The sequence below is a fragment of the Tympanuchus pallidicinctus genome, unplaced genomic scaffold (genome assembly GCF_026119805.1).
Source record: "Tympanuchus pallidicinctus isolate F22 unplaced genomic scaffold, pur_lepc_1.0 scaffold3, whole genome shotgun sequence".
Classification (NCBI taxonomy): Eukaryota; Metazoa; Chordata; class Aves; order Galliformes; family Phasianidae; genus Tympanuchus; species Tympanuchus pallidicinctus.
In genome coordinates this window covers 49629215-49642015 of record NW_026294747.1, presented here as the reverse complement: position 1 = coordinate 49642015, position 12801 = coordinate 49629215, and the positions used below count along the sequence as shown (strand labels likewise).

Sequence of the window (12801 nt, the reverse complement as noted above, 5' to 3'; positions counted from 1 at the left end):
ATGTTTTTAAAGCCACAGGTGGGTGCAGCTGATTAAGAGCAATCAACCCCACCCCCAAGCCTCGTTCTCTGGGCAGTGCATTCAGAGCAGGACACTGACATACAGGCTGCTGTATGTCTTAAGGCTCAGCAGTAATAGCTGCAGTTTCTGCCCCTCCTGTCGGTCACACTCACCACCAGTCTGTGGTCCAACATGCTGCACATGAGAACGGCTTTGGGGGTATGGAGATTGGACATCCTCATTGATTCGGGAAAGCTCTGCCCCAGTCAGTCTGATGCTAACACTGCTGAAACACACAAGCTTTAATAAATACAGTTTAGGAACCTTCCCTTTTATACAGCTTTATTCATCTTTGGATTTCACAACCAAAATTTGTTTCTATACAGGAAAAATGGAACTATTTTTTACACAGATTTACATTCTAGAATGTGTTGAGTATGTTCATTTTTACCCTGTGAGAGCATTTTAAATATTTTCTACACTTTGAAAAACTTTTAAACAGTTTCAAATTAATCTTCAGCTCTGTGATGTGTTTCAAGGGACCTTTTTCAGAAGGAACATACCGAGTTCTGGGAACAGACTGCTCTTGAGAAGTAAAAGCAGGTTAATTTGTAAAGATAAAAAAGAGACATGGAGGATATATTTAGAAAGCAGATGAAACACAAAATGACCTCATTACAAGTTTCTTGATGAAATGACAGTGAATACTATTTGCCACAAATGCCATTTGTTCCAGGGTGAGACAAACAGGACCTCCAAACTGGATTCTTCCATTGCTATAACAAACAGTAATGAGACATGCAGAGCAAAATGAGCATCTTAAAGCCAATCTTGGAAAGCTTTAAGGTTGTAATCAGATACAAAATCCACACATCAAAAATATATATATATAATACCAAAACTATTTTTCTCAAAATGACAAATCAACATTAACAAATATTTTTTCTTCACTACTGACCTGGACTAATCAGTGTACTGAGACTATCAGAATGGTTTGAAAAACATCAAATGTAAATGTTCAAAATCTACCTCCAAACCACATAGGAAAACCCCAACACTGATACAAACACTTCTATGTCTGCGACAATGTGAAGTTGCTATAAGGAAGCAAAACATCACAGCATCACATCTTTTAACATTTGTTCTCTCAGTAGAGGCTGACAACCCAGACTGCCCTGCTCTTAGCAGCTGTCAGACAATACATCACTAATACTGGAGCTCCTCTCACAGTAAGCACGCTTTTGATGAAGCACTGCACATCTTTTACTACATACTTGCAACAGAACCACACTTTTCAGAATTAGTGGATAAATATTTCTCAAGCTTAAAACCAATTCTAATTTACTACAGTTCTGGAAAGTTTGGGAACTTTTGTTTTAAGAAAGGATACAAACTCAGATGCATCCCATTGCTTTTCCATTGCTTAACCGCTGTGCTCCATCCTTGCAGCACTACAAGCACAGCCATCAGAGCAGCCCAGTTACTCCTCTGATCATGAAATGGTTGCATTTTACACTAAGAACTAACAAATTCAAGAATAAAGGTCGCCAGTGTTGCTGAAGACTTCTGCACAACCAGAGAGAAAAGCAACAGGCAGCTTTCTGCCCATCCTTTGCACACGACTGTTCTACATGCAGCTCACCAGCCTCAGTGAGCCGCTGCAAACAGGAGAGGCACAGGCATAATCTCAACTCCTTGTAACCTTTACAATAAGGTTCAGCTTTATGATTCTGAGCAAGGAAACATGTGCCAGATTAAAACCAGCAGCACTACCAAGGCTGCAGTTCTCCTGCCAAGGTGCCTGTCCATTCCAAAGGCCTTCTTCAGCTTTTGGCTTCAGACCTGTTGATTTAAAATTTGGTACTGAAGATGTCCAAGAAAATTAAACAGTTGGGTTTTTCAGTCTTGTACTTTAGCAGACTGCTAGCTACAACCAGAACAGAGAATTCATAAAGAAAATCCTGTGTAAAAGCAAACTAAGAAGCCCACCTGAAGCTGCAGTGTGTGCGAGCCAGGCCGTGGCAGTAGCCGATTCCTGATGGGAGCACAAGGACTTCAAGTTGAATCTAAGTTTGTTTCTGCATGGTAAAAGTTTCTCTTGCACTTCAAATAGCACACTGGCTCATAGCTGTAAGACCTTTTCTAAGTGCTTGGCCATCATCCTTTCGGATTTAGGAAATGTGAGTTTCTTTTCTAGAAAACTATTTAAACGTAAGAATTGTTGAGTACGCGGCAGCTTAAACAATTCAGACTTATCTTCCAACACACTTCAATAAGACTTTCAAACATGTAAAAGCACAGTACTGGGAAAACCAGCAACAGTAAGAGCTGTGTGCAACCCTCAGTGAGAAAGCTCTCACACTGCAGTCATTTTGGGAGCTTCATGTAATTTGATCACTAACACGGTTCTGAGTTTTCATTTGAACTTTCGAGTCTGTGAAGAATTTTCTTTCAATGTTGAAGACAAAACTGTTTGAAAATATCCCATTTCTTTCAAATAGCTCCTTATTGCCAAACTCAGTTCTGTATCCAAATAGCTTTTTCTTTTCTTTTTTTTTAATTATTTTTAAGTAAGTTAGGCTTCTAGAAACGCCTCAGAGTGAAGCACTGTTGGAAGGCCCACTGAGCCACTCCTATGGCAGTAGCACAGTACTGCTGCGGAACAGAGGGGCTCTCTGGGTGTTTGCAGTCAGAGCTTTACCACAGGAGCTGCCCACGGGCCGGCAGCACTGCAGTGGAGCTGGCACAGAGCACAGCTACCTCAGCTGAGCAGCCAGCACACGGCTCTGCACACAGTGCTCAGCCTGTCTCTCTGCAGAGACCTAAACGTACTGGTGGGTGCACAGAGCACATTTTGCTTTAGGGAAAAATAAGTATATATTAGATATATATATATATATTAATATAAAAAGCTCTTTAATAAAAGATTAAAACTCAAGAGTCTACATTATATGAGTATATATTGTTAAGATAACCGAGCAACAACTTGTTCTTGCTCAAGTTCATTAATGAATTGCACTACTCTGTGCTAACTTCTACATATTAGCAGCATCGTATCTCACCATCTCTAAACTGTCCTTGCAGCAAGTGCACCATGTGCAGCTTTCTTTAGAGAGATGCTGACACGGTACCTCCTGGTAAACATAGGAGAGTGCATTACATACGCAGCAGTACACATCAGTTACTGTAACACAGCTCAGAACCAGATGCCAAAGCAGAGGAATACTTCCAACAAGTCCTAACTCTAAAGACTCTGCACTAAAACTTGTCTCTCAGCTCCTTCAGTCAGTGCTGATCCTGAATGGGTATTCCAGCTTTCCCTAAGTTTGTTCCGCATTTTCTAACTCACAACTACAACTATGAATACATTTTTACTTTTCTTTAAAAAAAAAAACAAAACAAAACACTTTTCAACCAACTTCACACAAATAAAATTTTTTTACAAAATATGAACAAAATCACAAGCTTTACAGAAAAGCAAAAGAAAACACTGGTGTCTATGGAATACTTAAAACTTACATACTTGGTTCCAGCAGCAGTCCTTTGTACAAACAGCATACATGTGACTGTAAGCAGATGTAACACGGCTGCGTGGCCAAACAAGCTGCTCGCCACCGACGGCCATCCCGTGCTTCCCCTGGGCCCTCGAGGTTGGAGCAGTCCTTTACTCAGCAGCTGCTCCCAGCGCAGCAGCCTGGCCTGCAGCTGCACACTTCTGCTGGCATCAGCTATTGTGGAGAAAGGCAGCATCTGGGATCAGCACAGGGAAAAGCCAGAGCACTCGGAGCACGCAGAGAATAGGGACCGAATTCCAATGGACAAGCGAGAAAGTCAACCTGAGGCGTTTCCCCAGGAGCAACAGCAGCTGCCCTGGGACAGACGCAGTCCAGAACTTCAGTTATCCTTCCACCACACGAGACAAAGGCCAAAATATTTTCCATCTGTCCTCATCAGCTTGAGCTGTCCCATCTCCATCCATTATTGTGCCCTAAGACTTTTATCAGTGGGTATCTAAGTTACGGCCAAAGGAATTCCTATTCATGCTATATGCAACATAACCCCAGCCATCTCTTACAAAACATGTTAGCTCAATCTAGTGGTTAAGTAATCCATGCTTTAAGTGCTGTTTTGCTAGCTAAGGTCTTTAACATTAAAATAATCAGTGGAACGATGGACAGCCCCACCAATACAGTATGTTCAGTTCAAATGGATACAGTAATGCACACAACTAATCCTTTTCTCCAGCACTTCATGTATTTACTACTACACATTTCATTTTGCCCTCATTTTCAAACATCTTGGCCTTTTGGTATGCTTTAAATGTGTTTGCTTTTTTACAGTTGTTTGGCTGCTGTATTACTCAGACCTCCTAAAGAAATTGATGTAAGTAACATGAATGGGAGCAGTGCAATGAGCAATTTATACCTACATAGTTTTCTTTCAGAAGAAAATACCCACCTACGCCACGTTTTAAATTATCCCTATTTAGAGAAGTAATAACAGCAGTCTGTTGCAAAACTGAAAGAAAAATCTACTAACTATGTGTTCCTATACATAATGATGAGGAACCAAAGCTTTGAAGATCTCAGTGCTTCTTTATTCACAAAGGAATATTAGCTAGCTTCTCTCCAAGAATCTCAATGCGCCAAATCAGTTTGACTGACACTCAGAGCTCTCGAGTCTGTCAGACAATTATTTCGTTCCTGTGTGAAGGGGGGAAAAACACACAAAAAATAAATTATGCAGGTGTCCAGATAGTTGAAGCAAATAAAATCACTAACAAGAAAAAAACATAAGGAACTAGAGAGAACTGACCTTGTAACGTTGTGTTGAGGGACTTCCATACTCTAATGAGAATCTTTTTCCCCAGCTTTCAACTACTGCTACTGCACAGATCTACTGAGATCAACACACCCTCTGAGATCCTAACCCAGATCCTACCCAAAGCAGGAATACCCATCTGTGGGAAGCACCACAAGTGTCTGCAGTGGATGAACTAGAAAAGCTCACAAGAAGTCAGCAGCTCATTTATATCTTGCAGTATGTACACAAATAAATAATTCTTTTAGAAGTAGCATCAGTGAAATACTGAGAATTCAGCTTAGTGGCACTCAGGACGCAACAGTTGGAAACCTTAGCACTGCTGCTATGAGATTTATGCTTTATCCTGATGGATTTGCCTGGCTAAAGTTCACACTGTGCAGAGACTCGCACACATTTCACACTACAGAAACCTCTGCAGTACTTTCATTGGAGGTAATAACAAAATCTGTATGCCACTCCACAGCAAAATGAGAGTCACAGTTTGGGCTTTCTTGCTACTTTAAGATAAATAGCGAGGAAGATCCTCATGTGCAGTTCCATTAGTACAGAAGCAATTCCACTTCCCTAAAATTAGTTACAGTTACGGCGTTAGTAAAATGCACAACACTGTTTAGGACGTGGAACACTGCTAGCTTAGTTGACAATATAGGAAACAATGGCTTATTAAGGGAAAAACAGAAAATGGGAAGCAGCAATCGGGCACACCATATGGAGTTAAGCTTTTGTTTTAGCCAAGCATAACACAGATTGGACAAACTTCTAGAGACTGCTCCTCTCCACCCTCAGAAATAACTGAGGTCACGTTTAAGGACATCTACAAATGCACAGAGGTTAGGACAATGGGGCCCCTTTAATAAAGATGCTGAAGAAAAAACACTTAGAACCTAAGCTTTAGGAGTTGTTGGGTTGTTTTTTCTTTTTTGCTTAAGCGTTTAAAGTACATAATATTCCAGAATTTTCATATCCATTGTAATAGCCAGACAAACCCAGAGACTGCTTGATATCATGAAAACCAATGCTTTCTACTCAAGGCTTGAGCACTTCCTTAAATATAGTTCACAAGAAATGTTACTGAATCATGCATTAAGCATGTGCTTTCGATGTCTTACTCAAGTAGGATCTTGCCAATCACCAGGAGTTTGTTGTTCCATTATTTACGTAATCTTTTTATCCCAAACCCTACTAATATCATCTATTTTGATAAGAATATTGTAGGGCTTCTTACTTGAAAGTGATCTTCAGCAGCCTTGCCACCCATGTTAAGAACATTCAGAGAACTGGCACGCTTCATGCTGCAACCAGGACAGTGAACATGCAAGGATAAACCCATCAGAACAGCTGAACACTAACAGCACTAAAAACACAAGTATAACAACGACCAATGCACAGTTAAGGGAGTTTTACCAAAGCCCCCAAAGTGATCTGAGGAAACCCTTTAAGATAATTATATGATTAATATATTATATTCAGTTCTAAATTACATATGAAATCAATTACAAGCCCCTCAGAGCTTAAACGCTTTAGGCAGTGGATGTAATGGCAATTCAAAATGAAATCTCAATTTCTTAAAGCACATCAAATTAATACACTCACTTAGCACTAATTTTTAATTACCTAATCCTCATTTTCATATTTACACAGCTTGTTATAAAAGCAAAACATTCTGATAGTTCAGGAGAAAATGGTGAAATTAATAGATTGTCACATAGGCAGCATTTAACTTGGAAAGCTAAACCAAACATGCGTTGAGTACTTTCTGCCTTGTCGATATCGATGTTCAGAACCTATTATTTCAAAATATGTTTTAAAATATTCTATTTTGTGCATTTCAAAGTGAAGGGAAATGAGATGCAGCTGCTGCTTCCTCGGCTCATGCTTTAACAATGCTTTGAGCAGCAGTAGCAGCCCTACAATGCTGTACTGAAAGCAACAGGTGAGGAAAAAACAACAAATGGAATTACCTACACACAAGCTACGTACAGTCAAAACATCACTGCACTGACAGCAGTGTCTACTACCATGTGAGCTGACAACTCATCATTTGCCCAGGGAGGCTGTGGATGCCCCATCCCTGGAGGTGTTCAAGGCCAGGCTGGACGGGGTTTTGAGCAACCTGGTCTAGTGCCTATAACAGGGAGCTGGAACTAGGTGATCGTAAAGGTCCCTTCCAACCCAAATGTAGATTGTATCCACATTTCTCAACACGTACAGCATTTAACAAAAGTATTTTAGAGCCGTGTAACAAAGTTCCAGGTTAGTCTCAAGCTTCAAGTGATGTCCTCTATCCCAAAGAGGATGTGCGCTACTCCGAATGTCCCAGGTTTGCCTTGATTTCTGACCAGCTCTTTAAGGAGTTAAAAGCTCCTAAATGAGAGCTTTGAATACATGCTAGTGAACTCCTGATGGCAGAACGAAGCAGCTGTCCTGCAGCACTACCTACATCTTTACTATGGGCCTGGCAAAGCTTCCCAGGCCTTCCAATCACGTGGAGAGGTTTATCCATACACTTCACATCAGACTTCACCAGATTGTCCTTCTACTGAAGACTACCAGCAGTCAAAGTGAAGCACGTGGTTTAAATGCTTTCATAAAGCAAAGGCTAAGCAGAATCATGAATCAAAACACTGACGAACACAGGCAACAGATGCTGCACAACACAGACCTACTGGGTTTTTTCCTAGCATTTCAAAAGCTAGAGCACACACAGTTTAAAATATTCAACATGAGTGTTAGCAACAACAAAGCAAAGACTCATGCATGGTGGATGCCTTTCCTTCCCTCAAGGAAACACGTACAACAGAGTTATCAATGGAAGTCAAAGCCAGTTAATCAATAAAACGCAAACATCACATAAAGTCCTCGTGAAAAAGAGGGCAAAGGTTTATGGAAAGCTTGCCAGGGAAAGAAATAGTTCCACTGGTACAATTTTTAGGCCCTTGCTGAAGAATATATCAATAAAAACAAAAAGCCCACTTTGTTTTTAATCTCTCATGAGATACTTTGGTTTTGTTTTTAGAAATCAAGCACTTTACGAAGAATTAACCTTTCATTAAGAAATACATTAGAACTTCAGTTGGCAAATGCTTTCTCTCCATGTTAGAAATGTGATTGTCTGTTAGCAAGGACGCAGTTATCTTTCTGCTGAACATTTAACAGCAGCAAAAGCTTTTCTTTTAACTTACAAAATCTTCACTGCTTTGCTCTATGACCTAAATCTTGTAAGTGGGGGGAAAAAAGTAAATCAAACCTAACACCACAAAAACAAGGTTAAATTACTGCAGAATTGAATTCTGAAATATGATAAAAACTGGTACTGTGCTTCTGATGCTGTACCTTTCAATGAACAGTTCTTAACAAATTTGTTCTTTGTTTTCTCTCTTTAAATAAAGCAGAAGGCTTTTTGATAGTAATTTCTCTGGTACATTTTACACTTTATTTTCTTTCTGTATCAAGCAGCAAGATGAAAAGTCTTTCTTCTGCAGTGTGATACGTATTACTCTGTGAGCATTTCTCTTTCAGAATCAGACTAGCTGTACCAATTTACTGTTTACAGAAGCACAGTACAAGCAGCAGGTGTAAAATAAACTTCAGATTGAAGTTGAGGGACATGGTTTAGTGGAAGTATCAGTGATAGGCGGATGGTTGGACTGGATGACCTTGGAGGTCTCTTCCAACCTCAGAGACCGTATAATTCTAATCTTCAGAGACACTAATAGCAAATGCAGAGGTAATGCTGGTAAGGAGGGAGGTACCTACATCTTTTACCTAGAGTGGTTGACTTGGCAAAACTGACTTCTACGTATGCAATGTCAGTACTGAAAAATTTAACGTATAATGAGAAGTCAAAATGGTTGGCATTACAAAAACTTAATACCCCTTTAACTGAACTCTGAAAAAGTGTATTTAACTCAACTTCAAGGTTTTTCAGAGAACAAAATTCAAATATCTTCTTACATTATCAATATGTACATCTACACTTAATGACCTACAATGTTGGTGTTTAATGCCAGGCACCTCAGCTAATTTTAACAATATATGCAAGTATAAATTAAGATTTAAAAGGTTCTCTGTATCTTACATGGACACAAATTCTAATATTTGTCAACACACTCAACATGCATACCTGCATAAAAGTCTGCCCATGCAACACACTGATTACAAGTTTTGAGAACACACTGTTCTTTGAGTACTACACTGACATCTCAAAGCAAGAATATTTTGTCAGAAACAAAAAGTAAGGAATGTATTGCCATCTTTCCAAATTCATTTCCTATCATTATCTCTATCTAAGGTGATAGAGAACCTAAAGTATAAAATTAGCATTAAAGTGGGTAGATCACTAGACAAATATGTTACAGAAGTGCAGACAATAAAAAAGAACATTTTTTTCAGGATGCTGCAAAACCAAATGTCTTCAGCTATGCTCAACTCTAATTTTCTATACCAATCAAGAGGTAGTCACTTCAATTGCCAACAGTTAGCTCTCTAATACAACAAACCAAGAATAAAACTTTATCTTTAAGAAACAACAAAGAAAAAGAAAAATGGGAAATTATGTCTGAATTTATATTCATACTAATAGAGGATATGCCTGCACTATGATGTTTGAACTTTAGGTCGAAATAAGAAATGCCAAGCAAGGTATAGAAATGCTAATACTTAGATCAAGGAAATTCCTTTTATTCTTTTTCATCTTGCTTCTCCACATTGTCCCTAACTCATTTCACATTTGTATACTTCTCCCTCCTAATTATGTGTTTTTCACAGTTTATTCCCAACCAATCATCACAGAGCCAGTTCTCAGTTATGCATCAGTAAAAACAAAGGGAGTTTGGGCCTCGGAATTTGATTCAGTGCCTTCAAAGTACGTCTGTGACAGCTCAGAGTAAATGTCAACTACAAATGTGGGAAATCAGATCAGGCTGAAGTTCAAGCAGGTCTGTCAGGAAGAGGATTAAACAGACTGATGAATAATCAGTCTGTTTGTGTGCATATGTGCACACAGCAGCTGTACGCAATGTTTTAAATCCACATAAAAACAGTAAGGCAGAACTTCATTGAAGGCACTAACAAAACACACTGAGAATCTGCCTGCAGATCACTGTCATGGACAAATCATCACCCGCTTTATTTCTCACAGATGCAGTCACTCTACCAGAAGTGAATCCAAGCTCTCTAATTTAACTGGTTTAGAAAGTTAAAATTCACTTTGTCAAAGAATTTTCTATCAATTTTTCTATTCTAATTCATTAGAATTATCTATTCAAAAAGTTTCAGTTTTCCAGAGCAAGGGAAAGCTGAAAGCATTTATTTATTAAGAGAACAGGAGTGCTACATTTTTAACATTTCAACATATCTGCAGCAGCCAGAAAATCATGAATACTTGTTATGTGTTTACTAGAAACATACACAAATCCAAATCCTTGATCATACTGTGACAAAGAACATTTTAAAAGTCTTAATGCCACTGACTTCACTTTGGTTAAAATGCTCATAGGATGCACCAATAGGTTCAAGTTTTTCCAACATTCTCTTCTGCTCTCTGAGATGTGTATTCCCAAAAAAACAAACTGAGAAGGGCTCAAGTCAGTAATTCACTTATGCACAGAGCAATGTATAAATATATTAAGGTGCAGGAATGATAGCTTATTGTATTCTAGCTTTACCACCCTTTATTAACTTTATCACTGTGTGAAAAGGAGAACTTAGTGGTTTGCTAAGACTGACCAGTAATTCTAAGAGGCCTTTTTGTTCAAGTGGTTAAAGCATCAAAAAGGAAAAAGACAGTTAAGAACTGAGTTACCTCTCAAAAGCAAATATAATTCCTCAGATGTAAAAGAACTTCAATTATATGCCTAAGAAAAGATTTTCTATTTCATCTTTCTTTATGATATTCTACGTGACATGCAGTTAGCTAAGCAGAGAAGAAAATACTGACCTAGGTACTGCACTAGGCTACAGCAGGGGCACAGAACAAGGGCACACCAGCACAGCTAAGAAGAGATAATTACCCTGGATTCTTGGGTTCACTGTCTCGTGAACTTCCTCCCTTCAGCTTTCTAACCAGCTTCTCGCTGCTGCGTCTAATGGAAGCTCGAAGTTTGCTAAAGGAACCACTGCGTTTTAAAGATCCAGTGCCATCCTGAAAGAAATTGAACAGATGTGAAACTGCGAGAGTCCGTAGCCCTCCCCAAACCTGGTTCCAAAACGTTTACTGTTATGAATACTGACGTGGTAAAATTACCCAAGTACAGAATACTACAGAGCTACAACTTTACCAATCCAAATTGGTTTCTCCCATCAAATCACAAAGATTTCTGAAATGTGAAGACATGCTCAAGTGATGATTCATAACAATTAGAAGAAAGCCACCACAATATGTCAAACCTTTCACCGTCACCATGGTACCATCTCCTATCAGCACACTGTGTTCAACGGATACAAGCCCCAAGCAAAAGCATTCCAGTCTAGGAAAAAACTGTTTTATTTTTTTTTTCTAGACACCTCCATTAATTGCAAACATGTTCAATTAATCCTAACATCACTGATCAGAGACATTGATGGTTAAATTCACGAGCATCATTTTAACTCTCACCAAGGCAAATGTAAAACACGTCAAAAATGTGTTTCCTATACCTTGCATTCATGTTTTACACTGCTGTGCTCATCCAAAGCTTTCAGACGAGCATAATTTTATTTTTTAATATTTTACTCTTTAAAAAAAAAAAAAAAACAAAACAGTTTAGTGAGATTAGAAGTGACCACTGCCTACTTCAGAAATACCCTACGTGGTTATAAGGAAGAGTTGTAGAAGAAAGCAAAGTGCTATTAAGCAGACAAAGACAGACACCTGAGTTGGAGTGAGTTTATTAGAAGTTAGAAAGACAAATACACAAATCACTGAACACCAAGATTAGTAGAGAAAAGCATATTTGCCAAAATTTCACACAAAGACTAAACAGCAATGCTACTTTAGAATAATCGTAAGTGAAGACATCCAGAGTTCCATATTGATGTTAACCATGTAATAGGTCTCTAAATACATTTTAAAGCACTTGGAGAACATGCCTTACTTTTAAGGGTTTGGGTTTGTTTTTTTTTTTTTCCTCCTGTAAAGATCACCATCATGCCATTTTAATAATATCTTGTGTGATACTTTTAACTACCTTTTTTCCCATAGTGAACAGCTACTTATAAAGTTCATTGTTAATTCTTTACTAATGTATTACACAGCAAATGGTTGTAATAACATTTTGTATGACTAGATACATATTTGGCAAAGCTACACGTGTACAGAAATAGAAACCAAAAAGACACCAGCACTGAAGGAATGGCCAGTTTACAGGGAAGTGTAGCTGACAAGAATCTTAGGGGGTTTGCTAAAACACAGCAGTCAGTACTGAAGAGAGAAGTTAAAGCTTGAAGATGGTGCACGCCCTTCATGCAGGAGACAGTATAAGAATCACACAAGGCATCTAGGCCTGTCAGAAACGGAGAGAGAAAAACTGAATGAAACTGTTGGGAAAAATTCAACAGTTTTCAATTTTGTACAGTTATGCTTGCAGTATTTCTAGGTCACACTCAAAACACCTTTTTTTTTTTTAGAGTAAGTTCTGAGTCTGCACTGCAGTACTGAGTGCAGGCCCTTACAATTAACAGAACGTAGATGTGCATTTACACTTCAGCCTATATCACTGATATGCAACATGTAAATGAGCATGAATGACTCCATGCTTTAAAATAGAATTGGTACAAAGTACAAACCACCTTTAAGAAGGGACAGCTTTAAACATTACCCTTTGTAAACAAATAAAGGATCTTTTTAGCTGATAAACACAAAAAAAAGGGGGAAATAAAACCAGAAAGTGACAGAGCAAGGTGCATTCATTTCAGCTTTAACTTCTGTCAGGAATTTTCCTCAAACAGAACTGAAAGAAGAAAGGTTTTTCCCCGACCTCCAGACAAAACTCTGTTTAC

At 38.7% G+C, this 12801-nt stretch overlaps 1 protein-coding gene across 8 annotated transcripts in view; it reads right to left on the bottom strand.

Annotated features, from left to right (window-relative positions):
• Positions 1–325: 325 nt before the first annotated feature.
• LOC128086198 (kinesin light chain 1) overlaps positions 326–12801 on the bottom strand; it is a 62248-nt gene continuing 49772 nt past the window's right edge. For 5 of the 8 annotated variants that reach the window (XM_052694502.1, XM_052694503.1, XM_052694510.1 and 2 more), the window contains 3 exons: positions 10836–10966; positions 6050–6116; positions 326–4703 (listed from right to left, as the gene is read on the bottom strand). In XM_052694502.1, coding sequence (XP_052550462.1) covers positions 4638–4703; positions 6050–6116; positions 10836–10966 — 264 coding nt within the window. In that variant the 3' untranslated portion in view covers positions 326–4637. Of the gene's footprint in view, positions 4704–6049; positions 6117–10835; positions 10967–11675; positions 12306–12801 lie in introns of those variants that run through there. The other 3 variants (XM_052694504.1, XM_052694505.1, XM_052694506.1) reach the window with 2 other exon arrangements.